The sequence below is a fragment of the Dendrobates tinctorius genome, unplaced genomic scaffold (assembly GCF_039654945.1).
Source record: "Dendrobates tinctorius isolate UK_male_01 unplaced genomic scaffold, ASM3965494v1 ptg000035l, whole genome shotgun sequence".
NCBI classification, from domain to species: domain Eukaryota; kingdom Metazoa; phylum Chordata; class Amphibia; order Anura; family Dendrobatidae; genus Dendrobates; species Dendrobates tinctorius.
In genome coordinates, this window is record NW_027361703.1 from 65,412,315 (window position 1) to 65,429,774 (window position 17,460).

Here is a 17,460-nt window from a genome sequence, read left to right on the forward strand (position 1 = left end):
ATATTACAGGAGGATTTGTGTAAACTAGGAGCTTGGGCTGATAAATGGCAAATGAGCTTTAATGGGGATAAATGTAAGGTCATGCACTTGGGTAGAACAAGCAAGATGTATAATTATGTGCTTAATTGTAAAACACTGGGCAAAACTGTCACTGAAAAAGACCTGGGTGTATGGGTGGACGACAAACTCACATTTAGTGGCCAGTGTCAGGCAGCTGCTGCAAAGGCAAATATAATAATGGGATGCATTAAAAGAGGCATAGATGCTCCTGAGGAGAACATAATTTTACCTCTATATAAGTCACTAGTGCGACCACACTTTGAATACAGTGTACAGTTCTGGTCTCCGATGTATAAGAAAGACATAGATGAACTGGAGCGGGTGCAGAGAAGAGCGACAAAGGTTATTAGGGAACTAGGGGGGTCTGCAATACCAAGACAGGTTATTACACTTTGGGTTATTTAGTTTGGAGAATCGAAGGCTTAGGGGTGATCTTATTACAATGTATAAATATATGCGGGGAGAGTACAAAGACCTTTCTAATGATCTTTGTACTCTTAGACCTGTGACGGGGACAAGGGGGCATCCTCTACGTCTGGAGGAAATAAGATTTAAGCATACTCACAGACGCGGATTCTTTACTGTAAGAGCAGTGAGACTATGGAAATCTCTGCCATATGATGTTGTAATGAGTGATTCCCTACTAAAATTTAAGAAGGGACTGGATGCCTTTCTTGAAAAGTATAATATTACAGGGTATATACACTAGTTTCCTTAATATTGCGTTGATCTAGGGAGCTAGTCTGATTGCCGTATGTGGAGTCGGGAAGGAATTTTTTTCCCCAATGTGAAGCTTACTGTTTGCCACATGGGTTTTTTACCTTCCTCTGGATCAACATGTTAGGGCAAGTTAGGATAGGATATGGGTTGAACTAGATGGACTTAAATCTCCCTTCAACCTTAATAACTATGTTACTATGTTATATTTAGTGCGTTCCGCCGTCCATAACAATCACATTCGCAGGAGGGCTTATTTTAGGTATCCCACTGCTGCCACCAATGTGTTACGAACTGCAGGGATTTATGTATATTCCACTTTCCAGTTCCGCTTTAGAACTCGCAGCTCGTCGGTGCCCCCCTTACCCTCAGGTCAGTCAGGGAACTGCACCTAAGATAATTAGTCACCGGACGGGCCTGCTTGGATGTGTACTGGCTATTAGGTATGCTGCAGCGAGGGAATTATACCTGCTCCTAGCTGCAGCCAGACAATGAGCTTATTAAACCCGTTCCGTCACTGCCAGCTTTGCCCAACTAGTCCAGAATACACTTTGCTGCCACCAGCTCCAATTTCTTAATTAAGGGGTCCGAAGCCAACCCAAATTAGTAGCATAATTCACTTCAGAGACGTGCTGATACATTATAGAGCAAGGAGAAACTAAGCTAGTAATTTTATATTTTACTCCAAAAAGGTAGGCACTGTTTACAGAAGGTATAAAATGATTTTACAATATGAGACAATTAAAGTGTTAGGGACGGCGGAACGCACTAAATATTAAATAATAGAAAGTGCGTTCGCCGCCCAGGGTCCACCGTGCAGTAGGTGTTAAAACCGCTGCTAGACAATGGCAGATGCGCTATATGGCGGTATAATGCGCACGGGTTCAACGTCACCCGATGTGCACAGAGCGGACTCTGTTAACTCACAGAGGTGCTGTAACATAAACATAAACACCGAGCCTGTTAGACTCACAGGTCTCAGCGAAATTGCACGCACGGTATCAGGTCACAGGACACGGGTCCAAGACAGGGGACAGTGACCGTCTAGACCTACCATGCGTGCGGCATCGCTGCTACTGCGGACGCCGGTAAATGCTGCTGAATGCAACGCCGCGGCAGACACAGCCGCTATGCGATAGTGCCGTGAGAGACATGGCACCACCGGACGCTAGTGTAGAGGTACGGTGTGCACAGTGGCCTAAGGTTTGCCACTGACTGGCGCTGACTCTTTCTATAGTTCCCTATCCACATGCGTAATATCAGAGGGAGGGGAATCTTAATAAGTCAGTCGCCAGAATCATACATCCATCACCATTCACACATCTAGCAGGAAGAGTCTATACTAGCGCATGGCCGAGCAGCCATGCGGGCCTTTTATAGCCGTGCGCTGCCGGGACCTTCCAGATCTCTGAGATGGACCAATCAGATCAGGAGAAGGATCTGCGCACGTGACTCCCGATCTCCAATGGGAGATTGTCTCGTGAGCATGCCCAGTAGTGGGACGAGAGGACTTAGCCTCTGGAGTGGCTTGCTGCAGGACAGCCTGCGCTGCTATTGCTGACCCAGAGGTGGCAGCAACAACCAGTCTTACAGAGCTGGTCTGAGCAGAGCGTCCGGGACGCTGAGATTGTTGTGCAGGCTCCTGAGCAGTCGGTGGAGAATGGGTGACCACTGGTTGGAAGGCTCTGGATTCCCGCTGTGCAGCTGCAGGAACCCAACGCCTAACATAAAGTATGTACAGACAATTACAAAATAACAGGGATTAAAGGTAGAGAAGCACTTACATTTGCTTAAGTCATTTCAGGAAGTCCATGTGGGCCGGGGGGAGGGGCGATGCATCACAGATTCGTCTTGTCACAGGCTTCCAGGACCCAGTCTGCCTGTGAAATGGGCTCCCACTATTTATACCCCCCTGGTAGTGACCTCACTAAAGAGGCTGAGTTATGGACGCCCTCCTCTTTCTGCCAGAATGAACATATTGCTACAAAACTTATAAACTTCATAACTAAGTGAGTGAACCTCATACGGCAACACATAGAGTATCATCTTACTCAGCATGATGCTGACTCTAATTTAAGCCTAAACTCGAAGTACCGGGCTGGCTCGACTGTGTAGAAACCCATTTCTTGGATTCCGCTGGTGCCAGAAATTAGAAAAAGGTGCTGGAGAGTAGCTTAAACATTTCAGGTCCTAAATATGTAATTTTCATATTCATAACATAAACTGGTGTCGAGTTATGGCCCAATGGTTAAATTCTAAATCAATGCAATCTGTGACCAAGCGCACAAGGTCTTAGACAAAGAACTGGTTTCTGCTAATTACCACATTCCTGGGGGAGGAGGGAGGTCACACACTGGAATCTCACGTTACAGAGAAAGTGTAGGGAGAAGGGGCTGAGAGGGAAGAGGGGTCGGAAAAGCCCCCAGCGTGTCTTTGCACAGCTCTAATGGGTGCAGCAGAGCTCAGTGTGTGTACAGTTCAGAGGGGAACTTTGAATGTATGCATAATTGCAGTATCATTACAACATGAAATTGCCATCAGCCCTGGAGTCCACGCAAGCCTCAACATTGAGAGTAATTGACCCAAACGTTAAAGAGACCCCAAAGGCCAATTTGGAAGCCACATCTACAGAAACTAGAGCGCCTCTCCCTAAAGCCACTAGACGCTGTGACTCCTGACGCTTGGGGCATTTATTGGCAAAATGGCCGGTCTGCCTGCAGGCAAAACAAAGTACATAGCGGGTGGTAGATTCTGCTCAGGAGACATCCATGAGTGTTATGATTAGGTCACCAAAGAGGATAGCCGGGGAATAAGCTAGGCAACCAGAAAGGTTGGTAACTAAGTGGATTGCAGACCTCTAAAACTAACAACACAACTAGAATTAGCCGTGGGACGTACCTACGATGCCCTAGACGCCTCAGCACAGCCAAAGAGTTAACTAAGCCTAAAGCAAGAAAGGGGAAAACTAAACTGCCCCGGAGTAGAACCCCAAAGGAATAGATAGCCCCAAAAATGTATTGCCAATGAGACAAGATGAGGCACAAACACAGGCATAAAATAGAGTAAGCAAATGATGGGGCCCAAACTGTCTAGATAAAACAGGACAGGAAAGATACTGTCTGCAATCACGCAAAAAACCCTAAGAAAAATCCAACACGTCTGATATGCAAAAATACTGAGACCACAGGACCTCTCCCCCACTAGATCAGCATTCTGGTGTGAACTGGAAGCAAAACAAAAGATACTGATATAACAGGGGACTAGCAATACTGAACAGACTGACATAAGCTGTGGCATATGGAACGGGGTCCAGCACTGGTCCCAGCACGGAACAATGCTGAACCCACACAGCAAAGCAGAAAGCAGAGAAAGGCAAAAACTGGATCAAATGCAAAAACGATTCCAGCAAACAAATAACTTATCTGAATGATGCAGGACCAAGCAGGGGGCTAGCGGACTTCAAAATGCACAGGAAGAAAACCAAATCACCAGCAACAGCTGAGGGAAGCTTGCTGACTTAAATCTTCCCAGTCTTTAACACTGACCTCCAATCATCCTCTTCAGGTGATTGACTTCTGTCAACCCGACCAGCTCCATTACCCGCAGCAACCACCAGAGGGAGCCCAAACAGAAGTCAGGTCAAAAGTGTTCACAACACATGGGCTCCACAGGATCATCTGCCTGAGTTGGTGGATTGATGGTATTGGCAAAGTTCGGAGCCAACCAAATCCCAGATCTACTCTTAGCTCGCTCCAATCCCCACTCAGCGTGCCAAAGATCTATGCGAGTGGACACGGATATCAACTCCTCCAGAGTAGTGGGAATCTCCCTACTGGCCAAAACATCTCTGACATAATCTGCCAAACCCCTCGAAAAGATAGGTATCAGGACCTTATCAGGCCACTCTAGCTCAGTAGCCAGAGTACGACGCTAACTGCCTGCCTATGAGTCCGGTCCCAGAGTTTAGACAGACTCACACAACCAGCAGACAGAATGGTAGAGTATACATACATGCACACATAACATACGTGATACTAGCGCACTGGCATGTGCCGCTGGGAGCCTTTCATACATTAGGCTCCATCCCAAACACTCACGCCCAGGCAGCCGTCACATCTCCCACAGGCCAATCCAGAGCTGCCACATCACCTGAGCAGGTGACATCTGACCATCAATGAGAAGACGTCACATCACGGACCTGCTCAGTAAGGTGATCTCTGGACTTAGGCTTCAGAGTGGAGGACTGCACCTGCATATCACTGGCTCGCGTAGACTTAGTTGGAGGGCCAGCAACAACCAAATGTGTAGCACGAGTCAGAGCAAGGCGCTGGGACTGACATCTGTGCTGAGGAGCAATCTGAGCAGCCGGACCCGAATGGGGGACCGCAGAGGCAGATAAGGCTTGGGATCTATCCTGTGCAGTGGGAGGATCCCGACTCCTAACTGTCTATCTATTCTGAGAGTTCTGGCTGTGAATTTCCTTTGCATAGTTGATACAATTTTGTGTTTCCTTTGAGATGTGAGCATAAACATTGGGTATTAGTGGCATAATATGTGTGCGGTCCGTTTTTTTTCTCTCACCCATTGACTTGCATTGGCAAGTCTTGTCTGATATACGCGGCCATTCAAAGCCTGCTGCAGTTTTTTCCTCTGCACGATTGCAGCTGAGGAAAAACTCGCACATTAGCACTGACTCACTAACATTGGAGCGAGTGCAATGCAATTTTTTTCTCACATTACACTCGTCCAATTTATTTGCTAATGTGAGCAAACCCAAAGAAGGAGAATTATATGCATTATTTTGTGATATTTAGGGGTACACATAATATATTACATTGACACAAACCTGTAAGTGGGATTAACTTGGCTTGATTGCATTTTTGCACAGTTCTTTGAAACTTACATTCTATTTTTTACATTAAAATAGGGACTGCTCACTTGACCTTAATATACTTGATAGGTGCCGCTGTTTGTGTCTTATAAAACGGATCTGTTTCTTGAACTCTTTCTTTTGCTACTTCTGTTATTTGCACCTCCTACCCCATCCTTCCACTCATAATCAGGAAATCAAACTTTTCATCTTCCTTCCTGACTTTAAAGGGGTTGTCCGGTCAAAACTGATATGTCTGCAGTCACTCTGTGTGAGACCTAACATTGCCATGTATCAGAAGGAACCCAGGGACCACTGCACCTGTATATGGTTTCACAATGGGTCTGAGGCTACCTCTGGCTAGCACATCGAGGGCTGTGCGGCCCTCCAAAGAAATGCCTCTCCACACCATTACTGATCCACTGCCAAACCAGTCATACTGGAGAATGTTGAAGGCAGCAGAACGTTCTCCACGGCATCTCCAGTGTATGGAGCAAGGCCACGTCCACTGGCCAGGGGTATGAATAACTCATATATACCCTCTGTTCCTGGATCTGAAACCGGCGAATCTCTGCAGACCACAGTGCATGCGTTGGGGGATTCATAAGTCTGCAGTCACACATGGTGACTGCAGACTTTTCGGTTTTGACCAGACAATCCCTTTAAACAAGTGCTGAACCTTGACTACATATATACAGTACTTCTCTCAGATAACTTTTGTAGGAGGTGGCATTAATTTTACTTACCCCCTTCAGACAGTCCACAGCGACCACATCAAGGAAGCATACTTGTCCAAAATCAAAAATGATACTGTGAATGGTAACCACTGGGATGGACACACCGTCGGGGAATTCTGCATTCCAATCTACTTGCATATTTAAGTCACGTGCTTTGAGCTCTCTTCTTTCTCTGTCACAATACATATCCATGTCCTCGTCTGATTCTGCATCATCATTAGTGGTGGAGTTTCCTTTGATCCCATTCCCATTCTAAAATAATATATAAAATCTACTATAAGAATCAGTTAGTGTTTGAGTATACATCAGAGGTCTTGCTTATGTCCACTTCATGTGAGCCTTTCTAAACAAGCCATAAATCACCTGACAAAAGAGCAAAACAATTGTTCCCTTGCAGGTGCTATGAATTTTATGCTGGCATAAAAACTGCAATCAGCAGCACATATTGTGTAAACAGGTGATGTGCTGCCGATAACATGATGTTCTGTGAGCACAGAACATGTTAAAGGAGTTGTCCGGTCTAAATTGATAAGTCTGCAGTGACTGTGTGACTGCAGACTTATGAATCTCCCCAGCGCACGCATTGTGTGCTGCGGGGATTCGCCACCCACTAGACGAGCTCAGGGCCTTCAATAAATCTGCAGTCACACAGAGTAACTGGACTGGACTACCCCTTTAAAATTCGTCCAGAATGTTTTTCCACAGTAAAATATCGATATTTGACAGATGATGCAAAATTATGTAAAGCTGTCAATACAAGAGAAGATAGTATTCTGCTACAGATGGATCTAGATAACTTGGAATCTTGGGCCGAAAGGAGGCAAATGCAGTTTAACAATGATAAATGTAAAGTTATACACATGGGAAGAAGGAATCAATATCACCATTACACACTCAACGGGAAACCACTGGGTAGATCTGACATGGAGAAGGACTTGGGGATCCTAGTTAATGATAAACTTACTTTGAGCAGCCAGCGCCAGGCAGCGGCTGCCAAGGCAAATAGGATCATGAGGTGCATTAAAAGAGGTCTGGATACACTTGATGAGAGCATTATACTGCCTCTGTACAAATCTCTGGTTAGACCGCACATGGAGCACTGTGTACAGTTTTGGGCACCGGTGCTCAGGAAAGATATAATGGAACTAGAGCGAGTACAAAGGAGGGCAACAAAATTCATAAAGCGGATGGGGGAACTAAAATGCCCAGAGATATTAGCAAAATTAGGATTATTTAGTCTAGAGAAAAGACAACTGAGGGGTGATCTAATAATCATGTATAAGTATATAAGGCGACAATACAAATATCTCTCCGAGGATATGTCTATACCAAACAATGTGATGATCACAAGGGGGCATTGTCTGCATCTGGAAGAGAGAAGGTTTTTCCACCAACATAGAAAAGGATTCTTTACTGTTAAGGCAGTGAGAATCTGGAATTCCATGCCTGAGGAGTTGGTGATGGCAAACTCAGTCGAGGGATTAAAGAGAGGCCTTGATGTCTTCCTGGAGCGTAACAATATTGTGTCTTACAGTTATTAGGTTCTTTTGAAGGACGTAGATCTGGGGATTCATTCTGAAGGAATATAGGCTGAACTGGATGGACAAATGTCTTTTTTCGGCCTTGCTAACTATTTTATTGACTTGTCTAAAAAAATCAGTAGAAGGCTATCAATCACCCTATACAAGTGCTTCTCACTAAATTAGAATATCATCAAAAAGTTAATTTATTTCAGTTCTTTAATACAAAAAGTTTAACTCGTTTATTTTATAGAGTCATTACACACAGAGTGATCTATTTCAAGTGTTTATTTCTGTTAATGTTGATGATTATGGCTTACAGCCAATGAAAACCAAAAAGTCATTATCTCAGTAAATTAGAATACTTTATAATACCAGCTTGAAAAATGATATTAAAATCCGAATTGTTGGCCTACTGAAATGTTCAGTAAATGCGCTCAATACTTGGTCAGGGCTCCTTTTGCAGCAATTACTGCATCAATGCGATTTGGCATAGAGGCGATCAGCCTGTGACACTATTGAGGTATTATAGAAGCCCAGGTTGCTTTGATAGCCTTCAGCTCATCTGCATTGTTGGGTCTGGTATCTCTCATCTTCCTCTTGACAATACCCCATAGTTTCTCTATGGGGTTGAGGTCAGGCGAGTTTGCTGGCCAATCAAGCATAGTGATACTGTTGTTTTTAAACCAAGTATTGGTACTTTTGTCAGTGTGGACAGCTGCCAAGTCCTGCTGGAGAATGAAATTTCCATCTCCAAAAAGCTTGTCGGCAAAGGGAAGCATGAAGTGCTCTAACGTTTCCTGGTAGACGGCTGTGCTGACTTTGATCTCGATAAAACACAGTGGACCTACACCAGCCGATGGCATGGCTCCCCAAACCATCACTGATTGAGATCTAGTGTGAAGTTTCCACAAACAGCTTGGATTGTGTGCCTCTCCACTCTTCCTCCAGACTTTGGGACCTTGATTTCCAAATGAAATGCAAAATTTACTTTCATCTGAAAACAACACCTTGAACCACTGAACAACAGTCCAGTTCTTTTTCTTCTTGGCCCAGGTAAGACGCTTCTGGCATTGTCTAATGGTCATGAGTGGCTTGAGAAAAGGAATGCGATACTTGTAGTCCATGTCCTGTGTTAGGAACTGCGGAACGCACTAAATAAAAATAATAATATAGTGCGTTCGCCGCTCGGGGTCCACCGTGCAGTAGGTGTTACAACCGCTGCTGAGTAATGGCAGACGAGCAAAATGGCGATATAATGCGCAAGGGTTCAACTTCACCCGAAGTGCGCAGAGCGGGCTCTGTTCATACACAGAGGCGCCTCAACAAAAACATACAAAAAGGCTGAGCCTGTTAGAGTCACAGGCCTCAGGTAAATGCACAAATGGTATAAGGTCACAGAAGCAGGAACTAAGACAGAGGGGCTGCGTCCGTCTAGACCTACCGTGTGTGCGGCGTCGCTACTGCGAACTCCAAGAAGGGCTGCAACTGCAGTGCGGCGCAGGACACTGCCTCTGGACGACACAGCTACAAAGTAGGCGCTATGTCGGACGCTAGCGCAGAGGTGCGGTGTGCACAGTGGACTAAGGCTTGCCACAGACTGGCACAGACTGCTGAACTAATTCCCTAACCACACGCGTAATATCAGAGGGAAGGGGTTTCATAATAAGTCAGTCACCAGAATCATACATCCGTCACCATTCACACATAGCAGTATAGTCTATACTAGCGCATGGCGGAACGGCCATGCGCGCTTTTTATAGCAGCCGGGACCTTCCGGAAGCTTCCAGATCTCCCAGATGGACCAATAAGATCTGGAGCAGGACCTGAGCACATGACTCCCGATCTCCAATGGGAAACCATCTCATGAGCATGCTCAGTAGGAGGACAGAGGGACTTAGCCCCTGGAGAGATTTGCTGCAAGGCAATCTCCTCTGCGGTAAAGAGCAAGAGACCGCAGAATGTAAGGGTCTGGATTCCTGCAGAGCAGACGCAGGAACCTGACTCCTAACATCCTGGATAAGTCTGTGTCTGGTGGCTCTTAAAGCAATGACTCCAGCAGCAGTCCAGTCCTTGTGAATCTTCCACAAAATTTTGAATGGCATTTTCTTAACAATCCTTTCAAGGCTGCGGTTATCCCAGTTGCTTGTGCACCTTTTTCTACCACACTTTTTCCTTCCACTCAACTTTCCATTAATACGCTTGGATACAGCACTCTGTGAAGAGCCAGCTTCTTTAGCAATGACCTTTTGTGACTTAACCTCCTTGTGGAGTGTGTCAATGACTGCCTTCTGGACATCTGTCAAGTCAGTATTTTTCCCCATGATTGTGGAGCCTTCTGAGTTTCACTTTTTGTATTGAAGAACTGAAATAAATTAACTTTTTGATGATATTCTAATTTAGTGAGAAGCACTTGTACATAACCAATCAGCAGATGATAAACAGCCTGAATCGGCTCCTCTAAAGGGGCCTTTTGTGTTACTGATTATAAGCGCATGTAGATTTACTGTATTCTATAAACTTTGCCACTAGGTCATGCTCTACCTCATTTGCCAGTGACTGCTTTTTCTTGAGAAGTTTATTTATCTTTCGTTGCGCCTTTGTTCTTTTGTTGAAAACTCCAACAGCATCAAACCCAACCTGTGTAAAATGATTATTAAAATTACGTAAATTGCTTTCATAATAGCGAAAAATTGACAAAAATCTGAAAAATCCACATGCAGTAGGTTTATTATCAATGCTTTGGTTTAATTGGTTTAAAATATGCCATTATTAGTATATTTGAGCTTTTGATATAAACATACTCACAACTGACTTAATACCATCTTTCAGACTTTCGACATTGCCATAGAATATAGGACTAGAGAATCGGATTATTTTAATTCCTTCTGGTTCATCAATCTTTGAAAAACAAAATACATGTATGAACATATAACTGCTATATTTTATTACAGGGGCATGGAATCTTTTTTTTCTGTGAAAGGTCATTTAGATAGTTATAGCATCTTTCTCAGTTCATTCAAAATTATCAACTTAAAAATGATCCTGCTATTTTTGGTCAAACGTTTAAAGAGGTGGCCCAAAGGCCAAGCTGAACTAATGTCGTAATCTAACTAATTTCTAATATGCTTACATTAAAAATTCCCTAAATACACTATCTAACTGTAATTGTACTTTTTTCCCTACTGTGTAATGACTCTTCATTTGAGAATCCTAGTATACTCAAAGTGTCATCAGAGCAGGGGGCAGAGGCCGAGGTCACTGCCACAGCCTCTGCCCCCTCCTTGAAATGAAATGTCATCAAGGATGCTTGTTTCAAGGGCTGTGCTGGTCTCTGCATGCTACTATTGTGTAATGTGCACAATGACACAGCGCTTTGTGATGCTGGCTCAGGTCAGCAGGAATGAGCCACCAACATAGCGGTGCATATTTTCACTTGTGGGGGGCGTGTGCTAGTCTCTGAATGCTGGGTATTCTGACAATGGGCACTGATAGTGCGCTCGCCCTGTTGCCGGCTTGTTACTACTGATCTGAGCTGGCAACACAGAGTACGCACTGTGATTGAGCACATTACACAATAACACCGCACAGCGCAAATACGGGGTTTCGCAAAAACAAACTACCGTTGTTTTTGCAGTACCATTGAAATGTATTGCGGTCGTATCCATAAGCCGTGAAAAATATCGAGCAAGCTCGATATTTTTTCACGGCCGCAAATACAGCCCTCATGCCTTTTCGGCACACGGTGCACCTACTAATTTTTGCAGGCCAATTTTGCGGTCCCATAGAAATCTATTGGGGCAGCAAAAACGACCAGCAAAAACACGGGTAGTGTAAAAGAATCCTTAGTTTTAGGGAGTCACTGTTATTGCCTCTGCTCCCTCCTGTGATAATGCTCTGATGATGCTTTGCATGTGTGGCGCCCCTGAGGGTTCAGTCACCACAGAGGTACTGCACCTCACCCAGAGGTATGGCACCCCACTCTCAGGTAAGGAGGGAGCACCCCACAGGACTCTAACACCTGAATCCCAGCACACATCACACAACAGCGTTTTCTTTTCCTCCCTGCTGGGTAGGAAAGGGTGTTGGGAGGTGGGTGGAGTGTATCAGGAGGAAAGAACAGGAAGAACAGTGCAGAATAAGGCAGAACATTAGGAGGAATTGAAAGGGAGCAGATGTGCTGACAAGCAGCTCCCTCGAAAGACAATAGAAACAGACAGATAAAAGCTCCTGGAGGGGATCAGAAGGGGTCTTAGGGGCATGGGACATGTGGATGCCACCCATGGGGCCCGATCCAGTAGTGGAGAGACCAGGTCGCAGTGGGGTACCGGCCCCCTAGCCTAGTGGAGAAATCTTCAGACTCAACTAGAAAGCCAGATGCAGGGGCACCTATAGGTGTTTCAGCCACAGCCACAGTTACATCACTGAAAAAGCAGTCATATAGGAGCAAGGGGACGCAGAGAGGACATCGCCCAACAAGGTCCATGGCTGCTGGCTTGGGACACTGACTGTGAGGTGTTGGGCAGGAGAGGCAGACAGCCAACACATTGAGACGGCCAGGGAAGGTACACACTGAAAGGAGATCTGGAAGGGTTTATCCCAATCTACCTGGGAGTTTGCTGGACCCCTCACCTGGAGGACATGGCGCCAAGCGGGCATCTGTGTGCACCAGAACTGAGTAAAGCTTTAGAAACTGCACCCAGCTGTGTCCTCTGAATTCTTTCTGCAACTGCTCCATCCTTCGCCAAATACTACATCATTACCATCTTCAATATATTACATTATTACATCTGCCCTGGGACTAAGCTCTGCCTGTGGAGAGCTGTACCAACTCTGCTGCATCATCACCAGTCCCAGAGAGAGGATCTGCTCTGCAGCGCTGGTCACCTCTGACCAGAAACCACAGATGGCATCACGAACACTTTATTATAAACTTTATAAACTTTATTACAAACTCTATTATCCCTTGTAAATATCCCCTTTTATTGGACGCCCAGGGCCACCGACTAGGTCACCGCTGCCGTGACAAATCCCTTTAAGAACCGGCCCGCTACCGAGTATTCCCACTGCCCTGGTGGGTGATCCACATGCACTTGGACTGTAAAAAAAAGTGTCAAAGAAGAAGTAGGGGAAAATCCAATAGCAGTTAGCACAGTGTAGTAGGGAATTTTGAATGCAAGCATATTAGAAATTATTTTCGATTATGGCTCTGAATAGATAGGGATTTAGATTAAAATTTCTTTGACCTTTGGACCACCCTTTTAACTAATTCACCCCTAATGTGATAGCTGGAACTGGTTCCCTTTGGTGAGGCATGTGATACTTGGAGATATTAATGATCTTGCTACTGGCATCTCCTTTTACAAGTTTGTGTCAGTCGGTCTGGAGCGCAGTTGACTCTTTGTGATAGTAAGTTTTGAAAAGAGCTACTCGCAGCAGTAAGTTGTACTAAGCACAGTTGAATATTTCAATTCATGTCTCCTTAATGTGGGAAATTCATCGGGGCTTATGAAATATTATGGAATTCAAGCTGTGGGACATCTGCTGTATATATGACTTAGGATACACTGCTACTCCTCCATACACATTACATAGGAAGCTGCCGTGGTGCTGTTCTATGAGCACTGAGTTGTGCGCTCTGCGCTCCTGCCTGTGATCTGTGCAGCAGTTGCAATATCTCCTATTTGATGTATGCAGCAGTTGCAGTGTCTCCTATATGATGTATATGTAGATGTATATGTAGCATAGTCTCAGTGTATCATATGTGACACATATACAGCAGTCTCGGTGTCTCCTATTTTATGTATCCAGTAGTTGCAGAGTATCCTGTGGGATATACTGTATATACACAAGTCTCAGTGTATTTTGTGTGACATATACAGACATCTCAGTGTCTCCCATAAAATGTGTACAGCAGGCACAGCGTCTCCTATGGTATTATGGACATATACACGCTCACATATGGGTAACAGAAAAAGGGAAGTTAAACTACAGGGAGAAGCCGCATCTACACTCGACTGTTCTCTGTACAGACTAGAAAGGCCCTAGCCACACCACTAAAAACACCACCTCGGACCTAACTCCCTAAAAGACAGAAGAGGGGTTTCTCGTATCTCCTGGGGAACCAGAGGGGCGCCTGCAACACACTGCAAAGTGTGAAGTAAAATATGAAAACCCAGGGTGAGAAACTAAAACATGTTTATACTGGGTAGTGAAGGACAACTAAGGAGAACCAAAATAAAAGGAAAAAGTAACCTCCCAGAAACTTAACGGCGGTAAAAGGTAAAGGTGCTGGGAAGGCATGCAAAAAGACTCACTGCAGGAATACAACTGGAGTTTACTTAATAAGGTAAATCCCTTAGCTGAGGGCTACAACTCCTGAATACACATGCAGTAAGATATATAGCCAGCAAGGAAGTGCAGTGAAGGGTGAAAATATAAAACCACACCCAGAATGTTATAGGGCAAAACCAATTTGGAAAATGATAAACACCTACCTAGAAAGGAGCAAACCAAGAAAAACAAAGACAATAGAAACCATCAGCATTTGGACAGTTAAGGTAAGGTAATATCTCAGCTGACAGAGAAACTGACAACGAAGCAACAGATCCCCGGATTGAATCCTCAAACTGAGCCATGATTACATGATAAGTATACAGCAGCCACAGTTTCTCATATTTGATGTATGCAAAGGTTGAATAGCCGCCTATATGATGAATGTAGAGCTTGAATATACAGGTGCTTCACACAAAATTAGAATATCATCAAAAAGTTAATTTATTTCAGTTCTTTAATACAAAAAGTGAAAACTCATATATTATATACACTCACTGGCCACTTTATTAGGTACACCATGCTAGTAAGGGGTTGGACCCCCTTTTGCCTTCAGAACTGCCTCAATTCTTCGTGGCAGAGATTCAACAAGGTGCTGGAAGCATTCCTCAGAGATTTTGGACCATATTGACATGATGGCATCACACAGTTGGCGCAGATTTGTCGGCTGCACATCCCTGATGCGAATCTCCCGTTCCACCACATCCCAAAGATGCTCTATTGGATTGAGATCTGGTGACTGAGGAGGCCATTTGAGTACAGTAAACTCATTGTCATGTTCAAGAAACCAATCTGAGATGATTCGAGCTTTATGACAAGGCGCATTATCCTGCTGAAAGTAGCCATCAGATGTTGGGTACATTGTGGTCATAAAGGGATGGACATGGTCAGCAACAATACTCAGGTAGGCTGTGGCGTTGCAACGATGCTCAATTGGTACCAAGGGGCCCAAAGAGTGCCCAGAAAAAATTCCCCACACCATGACACCACCACCACCAGCCTGAACCGTTGATACAAGGCAGGATGGATCCATGCTTTCATGTTGTTTACGCCAAATTCTGACCCTACCATCCGAATGTCGCAGCAGAAATCGAGACTCATCAGACCAGGCAACGTTTTTCCAATCTTCTACTGTCCAATTTCGATGAGCTTGTGCAAATTGTAGCCTCAGTTTCCTGTTCTTAGCTGAGAGGAGTGGTACCCAGTGTGGTCTTCTGCTGCTGTAGCCCATCTGCCTCAAAGTTCGACGCACTGTGCGTTCAGAGATGCTCTTCTGCCTACCTTGGTTGTAACGGGAGGCAATTTGAGTCACTGTTGCCTTTCTATCAGCTCGAACCAGTCTGCCCATTCTCCTCTGACCTCTGGCATCAACAAGGCATTTCCGGCCACAGAACTGCCGCTCACTGGATTTTTTTTCTTTTTCGGACCATTCTCTGTAAACCCTAGAGATGGTTGTGCGTGAAAATCCCAGTAGATCAGCAGTTTCTGAAATTCTCAGACCAGCCCTTCTGGCACCAACAATCATGCCACGTTCAAAGGCACTCAAATCACCTTTCTTCCCCATACTGATGCTCGGTTTGAACTGCAGGAGATTGTCTTGACCATGTCTACATGCCTAAATGCACTGAGTTGCCGCCATGTGATTGGCTGATTAGAAATTAAGTCTTAACACACAGTTGGACAGGTGTACCTAATAAAGTGGCCAGTGAGTGTACAGTCATGGCCAAAAGTTTTGAGAATGACACAAACATTAATTTTTACAAAGTCTACTGCTTCATTTTTTCTAATGGCAATTTGCATATACTCCGGAATGTTATAAAGAGTGATCAGCTTAACAGCAATTACTTGCAAAGTCAATATTTGCCTAGAAAATGAACTTTATCCCCCAAAACACATTTCAACATCATTGCAGCCCTGCCTTAAAAGGACCAGCTAACATCGATTCAGTGATTGCTCCATTAACACAGGTGTGGGTGTTGATGAGGACAGGGCTGGAGATCAATCTGTCATGATTAAGTAAGAATGACACCACTGGACACTTTAAAAGGAGGCTGGTGCTTGGCATCATTGTTTCTCTTCTGTTAACCATGGTTATCTCTAAAGAAACACATGCAGTCATCATTGCACTGCACAAAAATGGCCTAACAGGGAAGGGTATCACAGCTAGAAAGATTGCACCTCAGTCAACAATCTATCGCATCATCAAGAACTTCAAGGAGAGAGGTTCCCTTGTTGCCAAAAGGGCTCCAGGGCGCCCAAGAAAGACCAGCAAGCGCCAGGACCATCTCTTAAAAGTGTTTCAGCTACGGGATCGGGCTTCCAGCAGTGCAGAGCTTGCTCAGGAATGGCAGCAGGCTGGTGTGAGTGCATCTGCACGCACTGTGAGGCGGAGACTCTTGGAGCAAGGCCTGGTCTCAAGGAGGGCAGCAAAGAAGCCACTTCTCTCCAGGAAAAACATCATGGACAGACTGATATTCTGCAAGAGGTACAGGGAGTGGACTGCTGAGGACTGGGGTAAAGTCATTTTCTCTGATGAATCCCCTTTTCGATTGTTTGGGACATCTGGAAAACGGCTTATTCGGAGAAGACCAGGTGAGCGCTACCACCAGTCTTGTCTCATGCCAACTGTCAAGCATCCTGAAACCATTCGTATGTGGGGTTGCTTCTCAGCCAAAGGAATGGGCTCTCTCTCAGTCTTGCCTAAAAACACAGCCATGAATAAAGAATGGTACCAGAATGTCCTCCAAGAGCAACTTCTCCCAACGGTCCAAGAGCAGTTTGGCGATCAACAATGCCTTTTTCAACATGACGGAGCACCTTGCCATAAAGCAAAGGTGATAACTAAATGGCTCAGGGAACAAAACATAGAGATTTTGGGACCATGGCCTGGAAACTCCCCAGATCTTAATCCCATTGAGAACTTGTGGTCAATCATCAAGAGATGGGTGGACAAACAAAAACCTTCAAATTCAGACAAAATAAAAGCATTGATTTTGCAAGAATGGACTGCTATCAGTCAGGATTTGATCCAGAAGTTGATTGAGAGCATGCCAGGGAGAATTGCTGAGGTCCTGAAGAAGAAGGGTCAACACTGCAAATATTGACTTGCTGCATTAACTCATTCTGTCAATATAACCTTTTGCTACTCATAATATGATTGCAATTATATTTCTGTATGTGATAAAAACATCTGACAAACACACATAAAAACCAGAGGCCAGCA

General features: G+C 44.8%; 1 protein-coding gene across 3 annotated transcripts in view; it reads right to left on the reverse strand.

The window, feature by feature from the left end:
* Positions 1-17,460, reverse strand: part of LOC141087762 (pendrin-like) — a 323,429-nt gene that overhangs the window by 50,639 nt on the left and 255,330 nt on the right. For 2 of the 3 annotated variants that reach the window (XM_073573560.1, XM_073573561.1), the window contains 3 exons: positions 10,713-10,805; positions 10,449-10,544; positions 6,394-6,636 (listed from right to left, as the gene is read on the reverse strand). In XM_073573560.1, the coding sequence (XP_073429661.1) occupies positions 6,394-6,636; positions 10,449-10,544; positions 10,713-10,805 (432 nt within the window). The remainder of the gene's footprint in view (positions 1-6,393; positions 6,637-10,448; positions 10,545-10,712; positions 10,806-17,460) is intronic. The other variant, XM_073573563.1, reaches the window with a different exon arrangement.